Here is a 26,551-nt window from a genome sequence, read left to right as displayed (position 1 = left end):
TAGCACTCAAAAAAGTTTTTTTTTTCATATTGGCCTCCAATAAGACTGGTAGAAAAATTGTGTCCCTGTGATATGCGCTGATAATTTTATATGTTTAGAACCAGATCATGTTAGTTTGGTAGAATCATACTCACAGAATTAACTATTTTTAACAATTGAGCGTTAAATTTAAGTTGTAAAGCGGCAATCATTTTGGACAACCTATTAACCCGAATGTTAAAATAATTTTGGAATGTGATAAGTACTACACTGTACGTCCACGGGTTATTTCACAGCTGTGTTTTCCTGTCCCTGCCGTGTTCTGCTGAATCGGCAAAACGAAAGAGTCACAAATAACTTTCACTCGGTGGCCATGTTTCTCTTTGAAGTAACGATGACTGGCCTGTGATTAAATATCATGATTGGCATACCCTAAGACCCAAATATAAGGTTACACAAATCATGCTTGAGAAGACTAATAAGCAGGCCACATAGAAATAAAATAAACATACTTTCTCAATTAGACGCCCCCCCGAAAAAAATCAGGCCGAAAAATTGGGCCTAGAAAAGCGGTAATTGTCAATTTTTCGACGTGATGGAAATGAATTTGTAAATTAAAAGCCTTGTAGACGAATGTCGGCAATGTCCACCCACGCAAACATGCAAATGTGTCGCAACACTATGCGACGTACGGTCGCACAGAATATAAACAATCAAAGTGCCGATTCTATTTCATCGTCATTACAATACGTGAGACAGCGTAAAAGGTCGTTTGAAGATTCCCGTAAAACGAAACACCACGTTTACGGCGAAAAGTGGCTACTATTCGGAATTATTCGAAAATCAGCCGAAAAGGTATTCGAATACTATGATATTCGAATATTCGATTCGTTTTGGACAACCCTGAACAAACTTCCATAAAACAAAAAAGAAACTAATTATGAATACTGAAACATATCAATGTCCGAGACCTACTGATTTGAATAGTTTATTTGTGGACTAAAATGTTGAGCAATTGGGGGTACTCCCGTAGTATGTATACCAGGTTAGGGTTAGGCCATAATTTTATTCTAATTTTCCTTATTTTATTTCTATTACAAGTTCGGGGACTGCCTGTGTTAGACAGGTGCATATCCCCCTGCCCATAGGTTTCAGTCCCTTTACACAACTTGATGTATAATATATCTCCATATTGGTACATATACTTTTATAGCACCCAACTGAGAAATAGCGATGCAGAACATCTGCTACATGGTTTACCCAGAAATATAAAAGAACGGAAATTCGATCCTTTTCAACAACCACGAAACAACAAAAATATTAAAAATATAACTGTCGCCAACAAAAATTATTAGTGATAAAATGAGATAAAAATTGTCCCTGGGGAATTATTATTTATTGTCAATGTAGGTTTGGACTTCAACATTCGGGTAACAGTATACCAAAGCTCCCTTTATAGAAAAAAATTCGCAATGCTTAATTAAACCTTAGAATGACGAGAAGTACCTTATATTTCTACGAAAGCAGTGTGTTACAGTGTTCAACAGTGCTAGTTGGGTAAAAACTGGCAACTACAATTCATAGCCATTCAAAATTAATCTCCAACATCTTATAAAGTTCTTTGTTATAAGATCGATAAAGATTTTTCAATTCAATAATATGCTTTTTTGTTGCATTTACTTTTCCATTTTTATGTCTGGTTCTGCCTTTCTTTGTTTCTGACAAACATATCAAATTTTTCTCCCAATCCGGAGAATTGTTGAATTCCGCTTTAAAGTCGTAACCATTCCACCATGGTCGAATACAATATAGGCCGTTCCGTGAATTGCGAACAAAATCTCCTGGTTGTAGAAGCCTTGGTATTCCGAGGAAATCTTGCATTCGGCCTACCTTTACAAATCAATTGACTATTATTAAGTTTGGTACTTCAATGTTTTCTAATATATAAATAAACCTCCTACAATCCGGGTCAACGAGTTTAGGTAATTAGATGTTTTGAAGATTGTTATTGTCTTGATAAAAAAACTTGCTTTATTATTACTAATTTTCAAATTTAAAATTATACAAGAATTAGTAACTACGTTTGGACCTCATATTAAAGTACATGCATAGTTTAGAAATTTATTCATGACAGCACAACACATTTTACATAAAATTCCTTATTACGTCATAATGAATTTCTACGTTTCTAATTTTGTGTCACGTTAGATTTTCCCTTTTTGTGAAATATCTGAAAGCTACAAAAACATAAAAATATACGGCCAGAAACTATAAATTTTGTATATGCCCTCGACCAAATTCTGCGTACGCACTTCTCTCTTAGTTTGATATCACACCTTTTAAGAATATGACGTCATCGCATGGTTGAATGATCACCAATACAAGTCCTGACCCAGAGTCTGGTAAACGAATTATACTGGAATCAAATGAACTAAATCAAACTGTGATGTTTACCTCATCTTTACGCAACACCAAGGGCTCGTGAAACAAAAATTAGCAGCATACATCATGCACAAACCTGATGTCCTGGATCCTCAATCATTTTTTCTCCGTTCAAAATGAGCAAATTAGATGAATTGAATGTATTTATCCACCGAGGAAGATGAATTGAATATAGTCCCGTTGTTAAAAGAGTTGTTGCATAATCATTTTTGTAACTTGACATGACGTTTTTTAAAGTTATATTGTTATTTTTGTCTAAAGATGTCTTCACTCTGTCGATGTATACATCCAAATAATCATCAAATGAATTGTATTGAGTCACCGTTGATAAATTGGGAGGTTTTATTTTCTGCAAAACAAAGGAATTGCCTTCTGTAAGAAAATGTACAGCGTTGTATTACAAATTTCAGAGTTTCTGAATGAAAATAACTACTTTGTAGCAAACAACAGGAGCATCATTTATTGCTACTCCGATCCAAATTTAACTATAGCGACACAAATGAAACTGAATTTCAAAAACTCTGGCGTGTTCAATAGGTTTGGGGAAATGGTCATGTGGCCTAGGTTGAGAACCAGTGGTCTAGGGCTAAGCGACTCGATGACTATGTTTAGCTCATCATTCCAGACGAATTGAGATCATATATTTTCTACACTTGCACTTGTCACAGTTGTTCAGATATAATGATAACACGCTCTGTCTACTTGAAGGGTGTACGTAAGGTTGGGTTCAATGGTAACTTGTAAAACAAACTTGAAATATGCTATTCACATAGTCGGTGCAGAATAGAATTTAGACTCTTGACAACTGATACTTTATTATCGTTTCTGTCGTAACAAAAATGTTGTGCTTATCGCTCCAACTTTTATTTTTGTGGAATTTTCATCTGAGCATTATATTTACGGGGAAAGCCAATTTAATCATGGTTTGAGAAAACTTTGATAAAATAATATCCTTGTAGTAATTACAACGCAGTAATCATATCTATATATAGTTAGATTGCAATAAATATTTAGATTAATAATGCCATAAACAAAAGAAACTAGATATTCCCGTACAGATTCGCAAACGTTACCTCGTGAATAAAATCTGAGTAACTTCTTTTTACTGGATCGCACAGTACTAATATCAATTTGGCATTTGGAACATCCTTATTGAATATTTCTGGGAGTGATTCCGGAGGAGAATTCAAATACGGTGGTGTTTTCTCCATGATCAATTCACCATCTGTAACTTCTGGCATTTGGCTTCTGCAAACAAAACTCACACTTTAATAGATCAAAATATATGCTCATAATAGTTTTCTTTATCCAATGATAATACTAAAAAACTAAATCAAACACGCGCTCAGGCCTGAAACATAACTTGATATAGAGGGCCCGTCTGTCGAATATGCAAGTATGTCAATGTTAGAACTATAAAGCAGAGAAACCACAGTTGAGTTGTTCCGGAGTCAGGTCACCATTATTAATGACGGGAGCGCATATTTGACCCAAAAATTAAAATTTTCAATTATCAAAGTAATTTACATTCTTAGTTTCACAACGACTCTATCTACTTCATAATAAGTTCTTCATCACCTGAAATAAAATATTGCACAGGAAAAAATAACAGATTGCAGGAATAAAATATTTCAAGACTTACTTGTAATAATCCAGTCCTTTATCATATTTTTCGTTAAAGAAAAACGTCTCTTTGTAATTGGGCGTTTTAATAAATGGATGTTGTCGAATAAATGTTATCATAGCTTCTGTTCAACATTTCTTGACTCCTATTCCAATGATGTTCGGCAGTCGTTTTGTTTTCTTCTACATAGAGGTTATAAAAATCAGAATCAACACACATATGTACCATTTGTTGTACAAATTCAGTATTTTTTTGCTTGTTAAACTAATAAGACTATTAGAACTTGAAACCAATATTATTTTAGCCATATTACGCATTTTAGAACGCCAAAGCTGTAACATTAGTGTGTAAAAATACTAATATACCGGTATATATACTAACAATATGCCTGCATATATCGTATATTGCTAAAAACTGCTTCATATCATACCGTACTCTGCGAAAGTTTTAAATAATGATTCCATTCAGCTATTCGTATATGAAGACGATCATCTATGGTAATTCCTGTTTATGGAATAAATTAAAGTTAGGAGTTTGAAGAAAGTAGTATATATGTAATACAAGCCACCCTCATCAAGTAAACTGCGCCATTTCTTGGACAACCCAGCCTAACACATGATTAGATAACGTATAGTAAGTTACTTTGCAGATTTTCAAGTTCGATCTGTAACTTTTTTCTTCTTCACAATGTAAATCTGTAGTCTTTTGTTGTCATGAAGTAGTGCTGCAGGAAGTCTCAAATTTCCCACAGACAAGATACAGGGATGTTTATACGTTAAAAACTAGCCACTATGTTTCAATGTCCCCTTTTATAAAAACCCAGATTTCTACGAGCTAAACTCGAACTAGTTTGAAATTATGTATAATTTACAATTGTAGTATTTATATTCTTCGGGGAAACTTTTACTTTTGTCATCTTCACAAAAATTTTCTCTGATATTAGCCATTTTTGGCCCATACATCACAATAAACGTGAACTTGCATTACCTGCTTCAATGTCACGGTTCTGAGTCTTTCTGACACCGATGTTGTGATTTGATATGAACAGGTAGAATATGAAGTACATCAGCATTGGACATAAAATAATTAATAATACAGATAGTCTAATAAACTTCATAGCTTAAGATTTCAAATTAATGACTAGTAAAACAGAGATATAGAGTAGTATACAAAGTGAGTACATTGCAGAGGAGACTCGTCTATGAACAAAGTTATCGGCGAATTTTCGATGCCAACCACGATGCTTTATAATTGTATACTTGTAACTTCAAGTCGTTCATCTACAGCAGGGGTTCTTAACCTTTTACTGACCGTGTACCACTTTACTGTTTTTTACTCTGGCCGCGTACCCCTGAAAAAGCCCCCCTTTTTGGCGCGTGGAACAATGGCACAAGACACGCGCTATGAGAGTATTTTATAATGTGGCACTACAACCTTAATGACCTGATTCGCAAGACGGACGAAAACATGCCCACCTCGATTCGTTCGTGGACAATAGCAGGCGAGGGCGATTACTAAAGACTGGACTTGGCCCATAGGACGTTTCTCCGACCCTTGACCCCAGAAAAATTCTCCCTATACTTTACTATTGCAAGAAATTTTATACTCATTTCTTGTTTGTTTTGATGTGTTGGCGCTTATAAGCTGGTTTATGTGTTTGAAAACCCTCATTTTTATTAAAATTAATCAATCATGTGCCGCTTACAGGCACTGATAGCTTATTTTAAATTAGTCTATCGCACCATTTGTGGGACTCATTTTTGATTACAACAACTAAGTTAATGTTCCTTTGAAGACATAATGACAATTAAGATATTACATTCACAAATTTTTTTTCGAAACGAAACTAAAAACTGACAAATAACACACAAAACTACAAAAACAAAGCAATGTTTACTGATTGTTGCTGGTTACGGAAATAACCAAGGAAATTAATGCCCGGGGAAACATTCATAAAGGCCGTTCAGCGAATACGTACAGTATGGAAGATAAAGCGTGGTCAGCATATTTTGGCCAACTCAAAAGTTAATCGTTGCAATAAATTCGTACGCTGTTCGCGTACCACTTGATCACCTTCCGCGTACCACATGTTGAGAACCACTGATCTACAGTCTACACACATCCACCCAACACTTCTATCATACACATAATGTATATTTAAATTAATCTTCTGAAACTTCTATATTTTGGGCTCATATTTTTTTTAGCGTTTAAAATATAACTCTATTGTGCTTTCAGTTTAACATTACATATATATGAGAGAAAACAAAAATGGCCGTCGTTTTGTACCATGACGTCGCAACCTTTTGCTGTTCTATTTGATTACCGGTCTACAGCTTGAGCCTTCACGTGTGTTAGCGGACTTAACGGCAGATTACCGGAAGCTCACACGACGTGATTCATTACAAATATTATATGTTACTAATATCGTACATTAGTTAATTCGAATAAAGTCGTCATCAGTGTACAAACATGTTGTGAGAAACTGCGAAAGAGCTCAAAGTCAAATATTTTATAGTTTGTTTTGACTAGTTCACCTGCTGAGTAGCAAAGCTTGGCTTGCTTGCCAACTACTCAATTTAATTACGACACAGGAATAATTCGAATATCTTATGTGACTGCTGTATGTTTCAAGTCGTTGTAACCATGAGGTTTACAGCGCAGACGAGGCGATAATTTTGAAGCATATTTTCAATGTTCTAATATTTTTAGGATGCAAAGTATATTCACTTGGAGTAGTAATCATGATGTCAAATTTTTGGAAGATGCTTGAACAAGATTATTTTCTATCCGAAAAGGTTAGTGCCTTATTGCGAAACTTTATAAATAGTTTTACAAATAATTTCTCAAAATAAATGTTGTTTTTAATTAGAATCAAAAGTCTCTAAAGATCTCCATTATTTTGTGTTGTGTTTTCATTCCAGATAATGGCTTTATGGATAAATTATAGTCATTGTTGCATGAAAATTGTATCTGAGGCTTTTGAATTGAATTTTTTTTAAACTTTCAATGTTATTATATATACCCGTTGCAATAGAGCAAGAGATTTCAAGTTTTTCTCGGAATTCCAAGACTTCTACAGATTGGACTTTATTTTCAATGTCGGAATCGATATATTCGCATTTTGCCGTGGTGGAATTATCACAACTTTAAGAAGAACAGAGATGGTGGAAATAATTTTTAATTTATCATAAATTTCTAATTGTACATTGAAGCATTGATAAGCAACATCGCCGTTAACTTAGAACGGTAAGCCCGAAACCAGGCAAGGGCAACTTCCTGGTTGAAAGAGGCTTTCTTAGACATTTTTTCCTAATCAGGGGGTCTTCTGTTCTGTTAAACTCCGTTACCATTTAATGTGTTTGTAAAGCATCAACTTTAGCGTAAAACGAGAAATTGACATACATTAGTCATAGTATATATTCGAGAGAATTTTTTTTTCGCATATTTTCTCCTTCTCTCATTTTCTAAAATGATTGACATTCGCTAATCTTCTTTAATTAACACGCTGGAGCGCTCACAAATTAACAAGACCAAAATTTCCTCGTCAACAGTTTGGCATATTCTTAGCGGGGATTCAAGTTAACATAATCTTGCCTTTGTGTTTGCCTACTTCATAAAAAAATTAGGTGATGGACACGAAGTGGAATTATGGATCATTTAGTTATTGTTGTCAGAATTTTCTTCTTTCTGTTACCGTATAAAAAAATCGCTTTTTTCATTAACTAATGGACCAATTGCTTTGAAATTGTCAGGGGATAAAGATCGTATTTTTCGCTATTTCGTTTATTTATTCCTAAATTTTCTACGAGATCTGGTATTTCATCCAAAATTTTGCTGTAATATATTTTTATTTATGGGAAGACGGTTTTTAATCCGCCAAGCGTGACGGCAAAATCTAGCGACGCGGAATCGATGGTTTTTCGATACCTGTGACGCACTTCAGGTAGGTAAGGTGAGTTGCTGTAAATGGTAAAATGTACATTAAATTAATACTGCAGCTGTGAGTCGAAATCCTTCATCATTTCATCTTATGTTGGCACAAAACGCATGAATTGTCATTGTTACAGGACCTGGTAAAGCTCGGACAGTCCGGGTACCGCTACTATTGAGTTACGATGGTTCCCAGGTTCAGCTTCGTCCAGAATTTGATTTTTGGGAAAATATTTTGTTTTCCTTTGAAGATTGGCTCTATTGTTATATAGATTACACAATCTAGCACTGCAATGACAAAAAAGTAAACTTAAAAGGTAATAGTCATTCATTCCTTTTTTGATGGGTCCCGTATCTTCACCTAAAAGACACTCGAACCGGTACTTATAATATATTACAGTATCTGTTGACTAACGCAATACATCAATACCGATACGATAACATCAATTACGGCCTACGAGTTTGTTTATTTTTTGGCAATTCACTCATTCCATTGTCTGTTACACGGGTAGTTCACAACATGTAACTTGAACATTTCATGTATCCATAGACTACTGTTACACGACCTAATCTCAAAAACACAGACTACAAAAAGTACAGCAGAGCAAGCCGCCTGGTCAAACAACTACTTGGCCTGCCCGGGTGGCTGGCGATTGCAATTAATAAGGCTGAGTGATCAGAGAGTGAAGGGTTTTGTTCAACGACGACAATGCGTAAGAAGTATTTATAAGATAATTTATGAATCGCACATAAGAGATTTCGGTGACAACACATTTGAACCCATACATTTGTACCCGTATATCCGCGCGTTCAATCTAAATGCGGGTGCTAAAATCCATGGGTTAGGATTAGTTTGGGTTCAAATATCTGGTGCAAATTTCTATAGGTGCGATACTATACAGGTGCAATTGTCGTGGGTTCAAATGTAACAAAACCGAGAATTCGCTATAGCATTTTTAAGAGACACAGTTACTTGCGTGCTTGTTAACCTCGTTTTTACGAGGTTCAGCGCTCCAACCCCCCCCCCCCCCCCCCATCATGAAGCGACGCAGAGCATGTTTGTTGCGCGACTTTTGAAAATATCAGAAAATATATTGCAGGATTCCAATTTTTTAGATTGGTATTTGGAAAATCCATTTGGGTGAAATCACGAACAGGGAAATTCCTGTTAATTTATATATTTACTGATAATTAATGTCACGGGCGATTAAAAAAAAAAACGAAAAAAGTAGTTTCAACATACTATGCTATTTTCAACTTATTACTAAAAAAACCAAATCATAATTCCACCCGAACTTCCTTATCTGAAGATTACAAAAGGTTCATGCAAGATTTTCTCCAATGTTAAGGCATTAATACAAAATCTATTAGAATTAGAAAGGCAAGTTTGCCGTTTGATGACCTAATGAAGACATGGGCCTTTACTTTCTATTTCTTAAAATAAAGTAACTTCAAGTTAGGCAGAGCCGTTTGGAATCTGAGGCGCTAGTTACAAAATGAGTGAGTGAAACAATCGTGGCTTCGAACTAACGAATTTTCGCGTACATGATACCAACATCTAGGTAAAATTTATCATATATTTTACATGAAAATTATTTCAACAACTGTTTATCGCAAAAATAGATTTTTGTAGTAGCCGATACTGTAGTTTCGGATACAACTGTCAGGAAAGTAATCAAATTAAATATAAGTGTTGACGTCAATTATCCAAACACGGAAAGTGTTAATGTTTGATATTTCGAAATGTCACGAAAATTGAAAATACATTAAAAAGTCACCCGCGAGTAGCTATTGGTATTATTAAATAAATACATTTTGGCTATGTATCTCAGTTACTCAAAAACAACATCAAACAAGGTTGCCAGATAACAATCAATACAATACAATGGTTATGTTCATTTTCAAATTTATCAAGTACATTTTAAGCTCGATCAACCAAGTTCCCTAATTGGTTTATGACTTAACACAATTCGATAGCAATATTATTTCGACATAGCATGTACTATTTGATTAATATTTAACAAAACGAATAGTATTGCTTTCAAACATACGAAGTCTTCAAGCACAACAAATCAAATGGAATTTAGAGGATGATTGGGACAAAGAAAGATTTGTTCCAATTTTAATTAAGGAAAAACACATGGTGTATTTCTGATTTTAATAGTTTTGAGGTAGTCGATGTTATAGTGATTGAGAAATATTGGGAGGCTTGAGGCATATATATATGTATACTGCTTTATTTTTATTCAATAGCAGTTTTAGGATTTAGGATACGAACAAATTTGATTGGGCTGAATATGGAAATTTGTATTGGTTCCAGAAACATTTATTTTATTTTAAACTTAGAACTACGTATTTTAGGTAATGCTGAGATTAATAAATTCTATTAATTTTTAGGATAGGTGTCCTAAATATAACTTGAGGGTTTAACATAGATCCTTGAATGACAAATGAACACGGGTGACGAACATTACTATAAACTCAGGCACCGGTTATTTTTATCTGCTACAATATACTTATGTGACTGTCTTTTCAATTTTATTAAAAAGAATCATAGTTTCACTGTAATCTTTTGTCGACAGAAATGTCAAATTAAATTCCAATCTAAACGTGTTGGATAGAGAAGTTTTGTATACGTGTAAAAAGCAATCCGGCCGTCTGATCAAGTCAATCTGTAGAAGTATGGGTAAATACATAATTTGATGTACCGTAGATGTTTTATAAAACAAATTAGCTGTGAATCCGGATACGTAATAATGGGTTGCTTATTCTATGTCTAGTCTTATATCTTGTTTCAGTATATATAATATGGTAAGCGACAAATCAGTCAATTTTCACATGTACTGACAGGTTAAATTAATAAGTTCGCTAGGCAAGATATCTGATTCCTGATCGATTCTAAGTCAATGTGAAGATGAATAAGATATGCACAGTGTACGAAACTTTCGGAACGTGCAAATATGGATCTGAATGCAGAAACGATCATTCACCAATGCGTATCAACACAGAAATTATTGCTGCCATTATAGAGCTATTTATTGATGAGAAATCGGTTATTATTATAAGAGAAATAGCGATAAAACTCCAGAAACTTATTTCCTTCCTAATACTGTTTGGCATCGATTGGGTGCGGGAAACGGAGATTTGGTGATATTCCAAAAATCATATAAAGTCAGGCAAATAAACAATGCAGAAGATGATTGAAGACAACAACCAAAACAAATAGATAAATATAATTTTGGCAGGATAGTTACAATATTGCTAAAATCTACCGATCAAAAAATTGACGTAAAACAGATAAACGTTGCTCCAAATCTGGTGCATGCGTTTTGCTTGGACTGCGAAGGAGCCAAATGTCACGATGATGCTTTCAGTATTGAACAATGTCAAAAAAGTAGAAAATCTGGTTGTAATAAAATAGGAATACAGATTATTGCTGAATCCACAAACTCAAATCCTTTACATACAGTTGGATCTTCAAGCGGTTTTTCAAGAAGACATAATTCGTTGGCTCTGTCATTTTATTTTCATACAAATTGTTCTCTAAATGCAAACGCACCAACATTTACTTTGGTACAAATTTCGGAGAAATATTCATTCATAAAACCTCCAAGGGAGCTTGAAATTCTTTGGAGATATTTTATGGATATCAAATTTCTTCAGCGGGACAGTGCTTATATCCCTTCTATATTAGGAGATATTGAAGATTGGAAGGCAAATATACTTGTAGGTGAAGTTATGCATCGCTACAACCAATGTGCAAAAAAATATGTTGTTGGCAACGTAATCACAAAATGTACATCCATTGCGAAAGAAAAATGGACAAATTATGATAACAGTCTTATTGTTCCAGAAGATATATACAATGAATCACAAAGCGTTATTTTAAAGAAAAAAAATTGCGTAGAGGAACTCGTGCCTTTCTTGGCTACTTCAGATTTCGTTCTTTCTAAAGGACCATCGCAGTCAACAAGAATGATCGTTAAATATCACCGAGATGTAAAATTAGCATCAAACTTGCGGGATGATGATATTGTACATTTCACCTCACCTCTGACTAAAATATGAGAGCAAAATTAACCAACAAATATTAAATAATTCTATTCTTTCGCCAAGCTCAACACTGTACTCACGAGATGATTTGTGTGGTCTACTTTGTATACGTTACAAAACTCCACACTTGGCTGAGGCGATGATATCAAATGTAAGTGAAATTGAGTTTTCAGTGTCATATATGTTTAATAACGTGAAACATAATATGAGAAAGTCGATACCAACAAGAAAAATGCGTTACGGTGAACTTCACTACAACGTGGAAGTGAACAATGAAAATGGAAAGACCATTGTACTTTTCAAGAATGTTTACTGCGATCCTGATAATTACTTTAATCAGAAATACGTAAATTTGAATCGTGACAACATTGATGAAATATTAGAGGATTGGGGGGATGAAAATTTTCCAGAGAAAATCAAACTATTTTTCGGACGTCAGAGATCTCAACCAGAATCAATTTTATATCCATACAAGATGATTGGTTCCGATACAATGTTTACTGTAGCAACTAACTTCAGACTAAAACTACAAGTGTCACAATATGACGTTGGAAGGAACGACGAACTCAGCTTAAGATTACTCAGCATCGGGGAAAATTGTCATTTGTGCTTGACCCACATTCAAAATCCCGACTTGGCATTCATGTCGAATAGAACAGACATTAATGCTCTTGGAATCATGGAAAACATCGAATTCTTGGAGAGAGCACTCACAAACGGACGAAAACCTTTGATTTTACGTCTTGAAAATGTTCAAGTGAACTGGGATTCAAAATTTTATTCGGGAGGATCCTTCATATGTTCGAAGCCGGTCGGCGTAGGCGATTTACTTTGCATTCGTCAAGATATTTCAGAGTGTGGTACTATACAATACGTTTGGGTAGCTCATGCAGTGGTGAAAGAGTTCGCAGATGACAAAGTTTTGTTCTCTGTTTGCACGTTATCACAGGATGATAAGTCTTACCAGAGCCAAACTTTTTCTGTGGAAGTTATACAGATTCCACAGTGCCATCAACCTGAAAACGAAAATGAACAGCTCTAAGTTATTGTATTGTAGATCCCATATTTAGCGTCGTTGGATACCAGCATATATGCATTAGTTTTCCGCTTTTACAATCGTAAACAATATGTATCTATTATTTTTGTGGTATACCACGTGAAACTTATTGCACAATGACCTTAAGCTTCATTTTTTAAAAGCTTAGTGACAGAATTGTTAGCAAAAATGTTAATTGTGTGCTATATAACTATATGCCATACCGCTATGCATTCATATTCATAATTACAATATTTATAAGGGGATTGATTATTTTAAAACACGTATCACTTGAACGTCTAGGATTCTAGGAAGTAATGTATTACACATTCTGACACTGGTTCTGTTGTTTCCTGGCCCATCCTTGATTTTGTGATATTTATCTGGAAATTACATCATCGCGATTATAAGGTGTATATAATACAACTAAGGTCATATAACCAAAAGGTATATTTTGTTTTATGCCATTAGGGTTTTGTCTCCTACTGATAATAACATCAAAATTACGTTGAGAGTGATTTCACTTGACGTGAAATGTTAGCTGATTAAAAACTCCATGTCCATCAAATAGAAAAAGAAAAACGAATCCCACAGAGCCCATGGGAAGTTTTCAAATAAATAAAAGTAATAGCCTTCTATAGACAACAACAACCATCGTTAACCAATGTATCAGAAGATAATGAGAAACGCAATTTTTTTTACAAATAGAAGAATAGAAAAGAGTGACTAACGAGAACATCAGCAAAAACAACAAAATAATGACAAAACGATTCATAGCTGCACTTAGTGTACCATTCGTACTGTAGTCTACTCGTTAAATCTGAATGAATACGAAATCGTAAATGTCAATTTTAGGTTTCAATGCGTGTAACATTTACGCATTGTGTTCTTTCAGTCTCAACTATCATTCTGAAGAATATTTGCATTGAAGTTCGTAATTCGAGTAAAATGTTTATAAATTGCCTCTGGTAGATATTTTAGTTCAATAAGGTATTATTAATTTACTATGATATTACTGAAAAAGATATACCATTGTCAAAGAGTAATTTGTCAACGTGAGTTTGTCCCGACAATAGCAAAAACTTTCTTGCTTTGGCAAAGCCGAAGCGTTTATTTGACAAGGCTCGCATTTCATTTAATGAGCAAACTATGCACTGTTAATTTTTATGAAATCACAGCAAATAAACTTGTATCGAAATTTTTGTCAAAATGGATGAAGGTAATGGCGTATGATAAGGTAAAACATATAGATTACTTCGTAATTTTGATACGAGTTTTGAGTTTATATGCTATAGGCATGTACAGGCGTTTATATTATTTTCTGGTTTTCTTATGAACGCTATATGCCAAATTGGGATACATTCATCCAAACTGTTCGAAAAAGACTCAGTATGCTAAAGAAGTTCAAAGATGATAAAAAATGTTATTCCATGGTCTCTGAGATGCTGAAACAAAGCAAGTGCATTCCTAAGTTCAGAACAGAATTTGTAAAAAGCGTATCATTTCGAGATCAAAACAGATTTACTTTTTTATCGGAAATTCTACGACTAGAAAGTGTTCGAATCCACTGGTATTCAATATTCTGTTCGGGAGGCTCGTTCAAATGTACAAAACCGGTATTTCCTTTGCATTCGCCGAGATGTCTCTAAATGCGATGCTGATTTTTATGTTTGGGTAGCCTATGGAGTTGTCAGAGAAATTACTAATGCCAATGTTCTGTTTTGAGTTTGCACTTTATCGCAAAATGACAACCCTTGTGACAGTGGAGATTTTTCGATTGAAATTATACAGATTCCTAATTGTAACTGCGAAATTGCAAAAACAGTCAACAACATTTTTTCTATGCCTACTTTAATCATATGTTTTTGCTTTATTATTTTAGCTTTTTGTGTTGATTTTTTCATTTATAGATTTTAAAGATTGCTTTAACCAAAGGTTATTTCAGGGGTGGCCAACACGTCAATCGCGATCGACGGTCAATCGCCATGTCTCGAGCAGTCTATCGCGTCTAAAGTTGAGTGAATTTAATAAAATATCCCAAAAATTGCCTCTAACCAGTATTTTAAAGAAGCAAAAATAAAGTACTGAGAAATGCGCAAAATACAATACACACATACAGTATTTGAGACTGGGCCGATCAGTCAATCGCGAGCTATTAAGAATATGGCTTAATTAATGCATCCAATCTTTTTATAGACACAAAGCAAATTTTCCGTAATGCAATGACTCTTTTAATGAAGTTTCAGAGTATGAAAGTTTCAAAATTCTAATTAATTTTTACTAATGAAACTTAAAAGATATATATGTTTTTTTATTTAATTAACATTGATGAGCTTTAATTAGATGTCGATGAAGGAATTGTTTTTAAAATATCAAACGGACTGAGATTTTTCATTTACTGAAACGTAGTAGTGAGCGATGCATGTGGAACGTCAGCCCAATCCTTGGGCATACACCTAATTTCGTCAATTCTCAAATCCTCAAATTTGCTATATAACCTGCTAAACAAAGAGTATTTATCACAATAATTCGGATAATGACTACACGTTGGTATTAATAAAATCAAAATTTTCCTCTTCCAACTGTTTTCAAAAAGTCACAAAAACTTGGATGACGAAAATATCAAAGACTATTTCAAGAAAATCAAGATTGAATTCAAAAAATGTGGTAAGAAAGATCATGAATGATGATTTATATCGTATAAAAACTATATATATATATAAGGTTTCAAAATGCTCTAGACATAAATACAATAAATCATCTAACTCATAAATTCTTTATTCCGGTGAACGGGTGAAATTGACAGAAGTGGATTAATTTATTGAGATGAGGAAAGTTTATAATGTTTATTCAAGCCAATTTATATTCCAATGTCCTGTTCATTATGGACCTTTCCCCAAGAATGGACTTACTTGTTTACAACGTGACATTGGCCAATCAGCAAGATGCCAAAAGTGACGTAAAAATGCTCCCTTTTCGCATCCGCTCAGACACTTTTATCACTCAGACAGATTTTCAAGCGTGTTTGTAAACATTACCTCTTTTTCGCGTTTTTGAACTCTATTCGTTAGTTTTCAGTTGTGTTTCGGAAACTTAAACATAAATAAGATAATTTAATGATCACTCTGTCTTTCTAGGAGTTTTAATTTAATTACAGTAATAAAATATTAGTATAGAAATAGCTGTGATAGACTGGTCTAAAATTCTTTACCGGTACTTTTAAAAAACAGATTGTTGCATGCGATGAATCATAATGATGGTTTAAAACACATACCCCATGTTGCAGGCGCCAGCTCGCAAAAGCACTCTTGAAATAGCCTCGAAAATTTCGCAATCGTAAAGTATAGGAAAAAAAATTCGGGGGTCAAAGGTCGGGGAAAGGTCCATTGTCAATATATTTTATTGTAATTGATTGGAGTTGCCTATATATTGTTTCAGTGAGTTTATTTAGCATTAAAATAATATGTCATACTTTCACTATTCATTATTTTCAAAAATCGTCCTGATTGATTTTACGTTCTCTAAATAAAAACAAATAAAGACAAAAAAACACGCAGTACTTGGCTATGAGGCGCATGAGTGCATCAATTTTGCATCGATGAATCGATTCCTGGGTCCAGATACTGCTTCATCGTACTTGTGTTTAAGCCTGATCATTGCAAAATTTTGACAACTAATCGTGCTTTGCAAGATCAGCATCTCATTTTATGTACATAATCTTTGATTCGAACCTCAGCCTTATGTTATAGAAATAGTCTGAGTCTACAATATTATTTGTTAATTTTCTTGCTCTGATTTGTACAAGATAACCCAGGATTACCTGATAGAACTGTTTCTGAACGCAAAATTCTCTGTACGAAGATCGCCCCCTACAGTGATGAATAACCATAGCTTCATTGGTTTTATTTTAGTATTTGAACGATATACGAAACATATAATCAAATTCTCAATTCGAAAAACTGTTATTAAAAAGATATAGAGCAGTATATACATATATATACAGGATGGGCCAAAAAATATTACCGTTTTTACATTCTGAACAACATTTTTTGGCCCAACCTGTATATACCTTAATCTAACAGCAAATACATATTCAAAATAAACATAATATCGTTACATGTCATAAGTCGAAACTCTTATTTATAATTCAGGTAATAATGTACGTCGTACCGATTGAAACGTACGTACATCCACTTATATTTATTTTGAAATCGTTAGAATTAAATTTGTTCCTATGTTGATGATATTCGGAGAATGAAATTTTGATTTGATATATTTTGATTCACTATGGACTAATCAAAAACGAGCAACCTTTAACATTCTCGATGACTCCGAACTTCTCATTTTTATTAGATGGTACATTTATGGTTGATACCAAATAATGAAAAAGGATAGTATGGATGTTTTTACGAGCTTCGAATCCCTTTTTTATTTCCGTGTCTAATAAGCAAGATTCAATGATTACCTCACAATTACGTAATCGATTATCACAAATACGTCAACGATTACGTCACATAGGTAGCCCACAAAATCAACAAAAATATTACACTATTTTAATTAGTTTGAACACAAAATGATATTGTTGTATACCGGGACTCCTTTAACTTCATTGTTGATTTATTTGTTTTCAAATGAATGCTTGTATGCTCGTTTCAGAGACATGCATATCTTTGGAACTTTCATTAGTTCTTGATTTGCTGTTTGATATATTAAGTGAATGATATGCATTGCAAAATGTACATTCTGACAACTTTCACATGTATATTAAAAATAGGAACGTATCTTCTGAAAATAAACATTATCAATCACATAAAAGAGGGTATTTATTTATTTGAATGAACATTTGAATATATTTGCTAAAGCTAAAATATGCAGTTAGAAATGCAAAAATCTATAGAAAATTATCGTGATGAAATCCATATATATGTACACGAAAAGCCCTATTTATATGAAATACATGTTGTTTACGTTTTTAGAAGCGCTAAACTATTGCATGTATGTTGGTATCCATCAACGCTTAAAACTGATATACAATACAAAAGCCTATGACCGTTAATTTCCAATTTTAGGCTGAAGGCACTGTGGAATGTGTATAACTTCCACAGAAAAAATAGGGCTTTCGCTAGACTCAACATCCTGTGATAACGTGCAAACCGAAAACAAAACTTTGTCACTCGCGATTTCTTTCACCACTACATGAGCTACCCAAACGTACTGTATAGTACCACACTCTAAAATATCTTGTCGAATGCAAAGTAAATCGCCTACGCCAACCGGCTTCGAACATATAAAGGATCCTCCAGAATAAAATTTTGAATTCCATTTTACTTGAGTATTTTCAAGACGTAAAATCAAAGGTTTTCGTCCGCTTGTACGTGCTCTTTCCAAGAATTCTATGTTTTTCATGATTCCAAGAGAATTAATGTCTGCTCTATTCGATATGAATGCCAAGTCGGGATTTTTTATGTGAGTCAAGCACAAATGACAATTTGACCCGATACTGATCAATCTTAAGCTGAGTTCGTCGTTTTTTCCAACGTCCTTTTCTGACACTTGAAGTTTCAGTCTGAGATTGGATGCTACAGTAAACAATGTATCAGAACTGATATTATTGTAAGGATATAAGATTGATTCTGGTTGAGAATTTTGACCTTCAAAAAATTGTTCAATTTTCTCCGGAAAATTTTCATTTCCCCAATCCACTAATATTTCGTCAATGTTGTCACGATTCAAATTCACGTATTTCTGATTGAAGTAACTATCACAGTTAACATTCTTAAGGAGTACAATGGTCTTCCCATTTTCAGTTTCGACCTCCATGTTGTAGTGAAGTTCGCCATAACAAATTTTTCTAGTTGGTCTCAGGTTAATCAAATTGTGTTTAACGTTATTGTAAATATATGAGACTGAAAAATTAATTGCACCAACATTTGTTATCACAGCGTCAGCCAAGTGTGGAGTTTTGTAACGATCACAAATCAGACCAAGCAAATCATTTCGTGAATACAGAAGTGATCTCGGCGAAAGAATATAATTTAATAGTATTTGCTGGTTGATTTTGCTAAAACTTTTCCGCAACGGTGAGGTGAAATCTACGATATCATCTTCAAGCAAATCTGAGTCAAACTTCACGTCCCGATGATATTTCACGGCCATTCTAGTTGACTGCGGTGGCTCTACAGAGAGAAATAAATCCGAAGTAGCCAAGAAAGGCGCAAGTTCCTCGACGCAAGTTTTTTTCTTTGAAATAACGCTTCGTGATTCATTGTATATATCTTGTGGGACAATAAGACTGTTATCACAATTTTCCCATTTATCTGTTGCAATAGATGTACATTTTGTAATTACCAACAGTTTGTAGTTGCTAACAACATATTTTTTTGCACATTGGTTGTAGCAGTGCAGTTTAGTTTAGCAACAAGTAAACTTACTTTCCAGTCTTCAATACTTCCCAAGGTAGACGCGATAACATGTCGTCCCCGTTGAATGTAGTTAGTATCCATGAAAAATGGCCAAAGAATATCATTAAACTCTTTCTTCTTCTCTGGATCTTTCAGATATTCCCTGAATGAATATTCTTTCGAGATTCGTACTAAATTGAATGTCGGTGCGATTATATTTTCAGAGCAGATAGTATGAAAATAGAATGAAAGAGCGAGATTAGTATTTTTCTTCGAAAAACCAATTGAATATTCATCTATATGTAAAGGATTTGAGCATATAGAATCAGCAATGATATGTATTCCTATTTTTTTACAGTTTTCTTTGTTCTGACATAGTTCAATACTGAGAGCGTCATCGTGACGTTTGTTCCTTCAGTGTCCCACGTAAAAGTTTTGTCTTGGAACTTATATTTGAAATGTTGGATTTGATTTGGAACTCTATTGATTTGTCTTACGCCGGTTTGATCACCGATAGATGTTGGCATTACTATAACTATCCTGCCAATATTATATTTTTGATTCTTTTCATTGTAAATTGTTATTACTTTCTCTGATTTTTGAAATATCACAAGATCTCCATCTTTAGCATCCAGTCGATGTCAGGGAGAAGTTGGAAAGAAATAGGTTTCTGATCTGTCATCGTCAATTCTGTGAATTATAATCCTATTAGTTTCACTAATTTTTTCTACCTTTGCAGTAAAAATTTCCGAGTTGAAGTGTTTTGTTGGATGATCATATTTACATTTATATTCAAATTGGCACGTTCCAAAATTGTCGTACACTCTGCATATCTTACTCATCTTCACATTGTTTATCAGTAATCTTGAAGCAAACAGGACCTAGCCTAGTCAGCAAATGTCTTATCTCAAATATCTATAATATGTATTAGTAAAAATTGAATTATCAGTTTTCAACCTACCTTGATTCTCAATATATTAAAATAAAGCACACTGTTACAAGTATAATTGGCAGAATAAATAGGTTTTGCTCGAAATGGAAATTTTTTTACAAATAAATATTACTTATTATTGCTCCATTTAAAAAACAACAAAATTATTCCGACGATTAATGGCCTATTTAGTAAAGTTGGAATATGAAATTCTCTCAATAATGTTGTAGTGGAGTTCTATTTGCCGTTGCGATAAGATTCTTCGGAAACAAGCTTTATTCATAAATCTACACAAAAGAGTAAATGTTGCTACAAACAATGTTGCATATATGTTGCATGCAAAATTACGACAGATTCCAATTTATATTAGGAAACAATAATACCCAATACTAACTAGAAACTATGCTTAATTAATAGAATGATTCACTGTGAACAGGAAATATGTAAATGTTGAAAATCTCAACATATTGTCAGGGATTTTTGAGATAATAAATAAAAACGGATAAAGTGATAGATGTGCGAGGATAAATCATTTGACTGCCTATACACAGTGTATTACACCACAGAGATGGTATTTGGGTGTATATTTGGTACATATTTCACTTCCGAACGCGTTAATCGCTTGAACGTCGGTGGTGACATCCTATACGACTAAGCTAACTATTTGCATGTACGACCACTTCCACAGTTTGCACCAGTGGCTAGACACCAAGTATTATTTAGAACAGAATAAGTTTCGGGAATTTTTGCATCAATTCTTTTATTAACAACTGTTAAGTTATTATCCTTTAAAAGTTCGACTACAGTAGCAACAAATAATTCTGAATCGGAATGTTTTTTTTTGCTGGATGACTGTGTGTACACCCATACCCAAATTTGCATGATTCGAAAGTCATATAATTTTGACATTTCCCCATCTTTGCATCACTAGAGTCGATCAGAGCAGCTAAAAACGCTTGGCGTGTATAAATTACAGACGATTATTATACTAATACTAAATTTTTTTTATTTCACATAAAACATAAAATATTCTAACGAATACCAGACAAATTGACTCGCCCATGTGACAGACTTAGTATCCATGCAGAAACAAAGTTTGCTTTTCAGCAGGATTAGCAATGAATGTCATTCAATTTAAAATAGATTTTCTAGCAGAAAAAGATTAGAGTAAATACAATATATCTACATTTATTTTGCAGCATTCATGGTTATAGTCACCATTTGTGATTTTTTTTCTAGTCTGCTTGGATATGGCGTAAACTCTGTATGCTTGAAAACGAATATCATGATTTGGAGCATTTATAAAAACATATGAGTTATGAGTATAAACAAACAGAACTGGCCAGCTTTGTTGGCAAACAGAGAAATCAGTTTTCGGTTGTTTGAACCAAATTTTAACTAATTCATAACGTCATTACAATTATAAAAATAAACTCAAAGCCGATATATATCTCAAATTTGGAAACTTCATTACTATCTAAACTCTATTAGTTAACAATGAGTTTTTTTAAATAAGTTTTTTTTATACAAGCAACATAATGTATCAGATGTCCCGATTGCCAGGGCCTGAAATTATAGTTGTGTTAGTTTCACGGGTTTGCGGTTTTAAATTCGAACATTTGCCGCATTCCAAATGGGGAAACTTATTGGCAGAGTTATACTCAAGTGCATATGACTACCTGTCTAACTAAAGCTTTGTTTAGAATTTAACGAGTTCGAAAACTTCTCGCATGGATATTAGTTTTCACTGGGCCTATTTTATGGTTATAAAAATTATGTAGCCGAGTGCTATTGTCTATCATAATTCTACCCTTTTCTCAAACCCATTATGCGTCTTTCTTTGTTTCAATCAGAAACTAATTTTATATTCGATGTGTTGCGTTTAATAAAGTTGTAGTTCTGACGAAAATCAACATTTATTCTGTTAATTATTTATCATGATATGTCGAAATACAGTTAATTAAATCTCAAATTAATGATGAGCCTTACTTGGTCGAGATTAGATAATGTCGATAACTTGGAAAAAATAAATTATACATAAACTATGTGTTCATTGTTCTCATGCTGATTTCGAAGGTAAATATGTAAGAATGTTTTGAAGGCACAGTAAGTATGTATTTATTTAACTATTGCGACAACAACAGGTGGTGGGTATTCTAAACTTCATTAATTGCATATTCAAATATATTTCTAACATTTTGAAATATTAAATATTGACAAATTGCCAAGCGGTCTACGACTTTACCGAGTGAGACAAGTTTGTCGGTAATAGTTTTGGACTTGTTGTATTGGCATCTCAAGTAAAAGTTTTGAGTAAGAATTGACACGACCACAATCTCAAGTCTATGCCGAACCCGAAAGATCGCTGTCTTCACATATAAATAGCAGGTTCTTGTGCAGCGGCGGCAGTGTATTTCTTATTTTTCGAATTAAATGTATATGTAAAATACAATACCGCAATACCAGAATATTTTGCTACGTGTCTGACGATCAATTGAGGCAACATCCTTATTTCAAAAAAATAACATTAACTATTAATAATAAGTGGTTAAAAGCATTAATATATTCAGTAACTATCCTTATGTACTCATTAAGACAATTCCCCACAACTGAAAATAATGAGCATGTTAATTTTTTTAATTTTGGAAATCAAAGCTTAAGAGGTGAAGATGACAATACAAAACCACTGAAATAAATTGATATATTTTACGATATGTATATGATATCGTTTTGCGCTCTCTAAGTATAATAAAACTTTAAAGTTGTAAAATTGATTCAATATTTTGATACATTAGGTAAAAGCTTTTCAACTGTGACTGTATTCTTCATTTTTTAGAATTCCCCACGGGCATTTTATTTATTGTAATTTGTTGTGTGATGCTGACACGGTAATATCGGCGAGGTCTATCTCTGTAAGTTCCCAATTCTACTTTCATGAAAATACAGAATATGCATATATATATATTGAAAACAGCTTGCATATTTATTTACATGCTCAAGTTATTTATCGAAAGGATTTGTTATGATAGAATTTATCGGTTGTTCATTTTAGGAACTTCCTCCTGTTTTTATTATATAAACAAACAAAGGAAATATATACATCAACAAAATAACATATTGAAGCAAATGCATGATGTTGCATATAAATGATTATTTTTTTACAATTTTGCAGTTCGTAAATGCTGAAGTTGACTGAACAAAACTAAAATCTATCCCAAAAATAGGTGATACACTTCAAGTGCTTTTGGACTTTTCGATTCCGTCGTCAGATTGAAGACACTTTGGAATTTGTATAATTTCCACTGAAAAACGCCCTGTTCCACAAGATCTGTCATTTTGTGACAAAGTGCACACTGAGAACAAAACTTTTTTATTTGCAACTTCCCTGACTATTGCATGGGCTACCCAAACATACGGTGGTCTACTTTTGCATTCAGAAATATCTTGGCGAATACAAAGAAAATCGCCTACGTTAACCGGTTTCAAACATATGAACGAGCCTCCCGAATAGAACGTTGAATCCCAATGAACTTGAACATTTTCCAGTCGTACAATCACAGGTTTGTGTTCGCTTGTGGATGAACTTTTCAAAAATTCAATGTTTTCCATGATACCCAGAGCATTTATGTCTGTTCTATCTGATGTGAATGCTAATTCAGGATTTTTGATATGGGTCAAACACAAATGACAATTTGGCCCGATACTGAGTAATCTTAAGCTGAGTTCTTTGTTTCTTTTAACGTCATATTCTGAAACTTGGAGCTTAACAAGAAAATTGGATTCCACGGTGAACAATGTATCACAACCTCTCTTCTTATAGGGATATCGAATTGATTCCGGTTGAGATCCTTCGAAATATTGTTTAATTTTCTCCGGAACATTTTCATTTCCCCAATCCTCTAAAATTTCATCAATGTTCCCGCGAATCAAAGTAACGTATTCTTGATTGAAATAAGTACCAGGCTCACAATGAACATTTCTAAGAAGCACAATAGTCTTCTCGTCTTCAACTGTCTTTTCCACGTTATAGTGAAGTTGATCATAACGTATTGTTTTTGTTGGTTGTAAATGGCGTATACGACATCTTATATTGTTGAAAAGATATGCGACTGAAAAGGTATTCGTGCCAACGTTGGTTATCAAAGCGTCAGCCAAGTATGGATCTGTGTAACGAATACAAAGCAGACCAAGCAAATCATCTCGCGAAAACAAGGTTGAGCTCGGTGACACACACGAATTCATTAATATTTGCTGATTGATCTTGCTCGGAAGTTTTCGCAGCGGCGAAGTAAATTGCGGTATATCTTCCTGAATTAAGTCTGATGCTAACTTAACTCCTAGATTGTATTTGATGCCTCTTTTAGTCGAGTCCGTTGGTTCCACAGAAAGAAACAAATCGGAAGATGCTAGAAAAGGCGCGAGTTCTTCAACACCAAAACATGTTTTTGATATAATACTCTTTACGCCATCGTAAAAATCACGTGGTACCAGGAGAATTTTGCTTTCTCTTTTCATTATTTGAATTGATGTATGTCTAGTGATTACATGACCCGAAATATTCTTCTTTGCGCTGTCGTTGTAGCTATGCATCATTTTACCGACAAGTAAATTTACTTTCCAATCTTCAATTTCTCATGACCGAGCTACAATACTATAACTACACCTTTGAAGAAATTTGGCATTCATGAAATGGTTCCAGAGAATTTTAAACTCTTCTTTCTTTTCAAATTTCAGAAAGGGATACGTTTTGAAGATGTTTACTAGAGTAAATGTTGGAACGCTTGCATTCGGAGAACAGGAGGTATGGAAATAAAATGACAGCCCCAATGTAACACGACCTTCCAAAAACCCATTTTTATCTGTATATAGGGGGTTTGTATCTGTCGACTGGGCAGAGATGTGTATTCCTATTTTACTACATTCGGGTTTTCTGCATTTCTTACACTTTTCAATACTGAAAGCGTCATCATAGCGTACGGTTCCTTCAGTGTCTATTGTAAAAGCTTTAACCGGATTTAATACCACATTAATTTTCATCCGGTTGATTTTAGGTTGGATCGCCTTTGACAATATTTTAACTATTCGACCAGCACAGTAATAGTCACGTGACTGTCTCCAACTTTTTGAGATTTCAAGAATTTTCTTCATTTCTTTTGACTTTTGAAATAACACAAGATCACCAACTTCAGCATTTGCTCGACACCAGGAATTATTCGGAAAAAAATAGGTTTCGGGAATTTCAGCCTCAATTCTTTTGATTCCAACTGTTGAGTTATTAACCATTGTAAGTTCTACTATAGTAGCAGCGAATAATTCTGAATGAGAATGTTCTTCTGGTGGATGAATGTAGGTACACCTATACCCGAATTTGCATGATCCGAAAGTCATATAATTTTGACATGTTTCCATCTTCGCATCACTAGAATCAATCACAGAAGCGAACAATTCTTGGTGTGTATATATCACAGACGATTATTATGCTTTTACTAATTTTTGTTTTTATTTTACATAAAACATAAAATAATCTAATGAATACCAAACAAATTGAATCGCTCATGTGGCAGAATTAGTATTTACGCAGACACCAAAGTTTGCTTTTCAGCAGGATTTGCAATAAATGTCATTAAACTTTCAATGGCTTTTCTAGCAACAAACGATTAAAGTAAATACAATATATCATTTTTTTTTGCAGCATTCGTGCTTGTAGGCATCATTCCGGACTATTTTTTTCTTTTTTAGACTTTTGTATTTTTTACAGTCGAATGGACATTGTGTGAACTCGATATGCTTGAGCACAAATATTATGATTGAAGAATTTCAAAAAATACGAGTTACGAGAAACAAAAAGCACTGGCCAGCTTCACTGGCAAACAAAGGCATCAGCTTTCGGTATTTGATGCAAATTTTAGCTAATTTATAACGTCATTACATCTATGAAAAAACGCAAACCCGGAATATAATTTGAACTTGGTATAATCTATTGCCCAACTTCATTACTATTTAAAGTTTACTATATGTTTCTAATTCAAATTTCAATAAGTTATTCTAAATAAAAGCAACATAATGTATCAAGTGTCCTGTTTCCCTGAGCCTGAAATTATACTTGTGTTAGCTTCCCAGGTTTGCGATTTTAAATTCGAACATTTCCCACA

At 33.8% G+C, this 26,551-nt stretch overlaps 1 protein-coding gene across 2 annotated transcripts; it reads right to left on the bottom strand.

Annotated features, from left to right (window-relative positions):
- Positions 1 to 1,357: 1,357 nt before the first annotated feature.
- Positions 1,358 to 5,789, bottom strand: LOC120341629 (heparan sulfate glucosamine 3-O-sulfotransferase 3B1-like). Of its 2 annotated transcripts, none has more exons than XM_039410171.2 (6): positions 5,033 to 5,779; positions 4,476 to 4,549; positions 4,064 to 4,227; positions 3,495 to 3,669; positions 2,498 to 2,770; positions 1,358 to 1,869 (listed from the first exon to the last, which is right to left on the bottom strand). In XM_039410171.2, exons 3-6 carry the CDS (start codon positions 4,162 to 4,164, stop codon positions 1,558 to 1,560), a joined length of 861 nt encoding a protein of 286 aa, XP_039266105.2. In that variant the 5' UTR covers positions 4,165 to 4,227; positions 4,476 to 4,549; positions 5,033 to 5,779; the 3' UTR covers positions 1,358 to 1,557. The 2 variants fall into 2 exon arrangements, with proteins under 2 accessions (XP_039266105.2, XP_077976125.1); XM_078119999.1 differs by having other exon boundaries at positions 1,563 to 1,865; positions 5,033 to 5,789.
- Positions 5,790 to 26,551: the final 20,762 nt, after the last annotated feature.

Source organism: Styela clava, chromosome 14 (genome assembly GCF_964204865.1).
Source record: "Styela clava chromosome 14, kaStyClav1.hap1.2, whole genome shotgun sequence".
NCBI classification, from domain to species: Eukaryota; Metazoa; Chordata; class Ascidiacea; order Stolidobranchia; family Styelidae; genus Styela; species Styela clava.
The sequence above is the reverse complement of the archived record's forward strand: the minus strand, read 5'-3'. Positions and strand labels throughout refer to the sequence as shown.

Excerpts from the sequence above, each read along its gene's own strand:
- LOC120341629 (XM_039410171.2), bottom strand. The coding sequence starts at position 4,164 with ATGATAACATTTATTCGACAACATCCATTTATTAAAACGCCCAATTAC. Across the intron at positions 3,670-4,063 it reads AAAGGACTGGATTATTACAA|AAGCCAAATGCCAGAAGTTA; the intron begins GTAAGTCTTGAA and ends TTTTGTTTGCAG. Across the intron at positions 1,870-2,497 it reads TTGAGGATCCAGGACATCAG|GTAGGCCGAATGCAAGATTT; the intron begins GTTTGTGCATGA and ends TGATTTGTAAAG.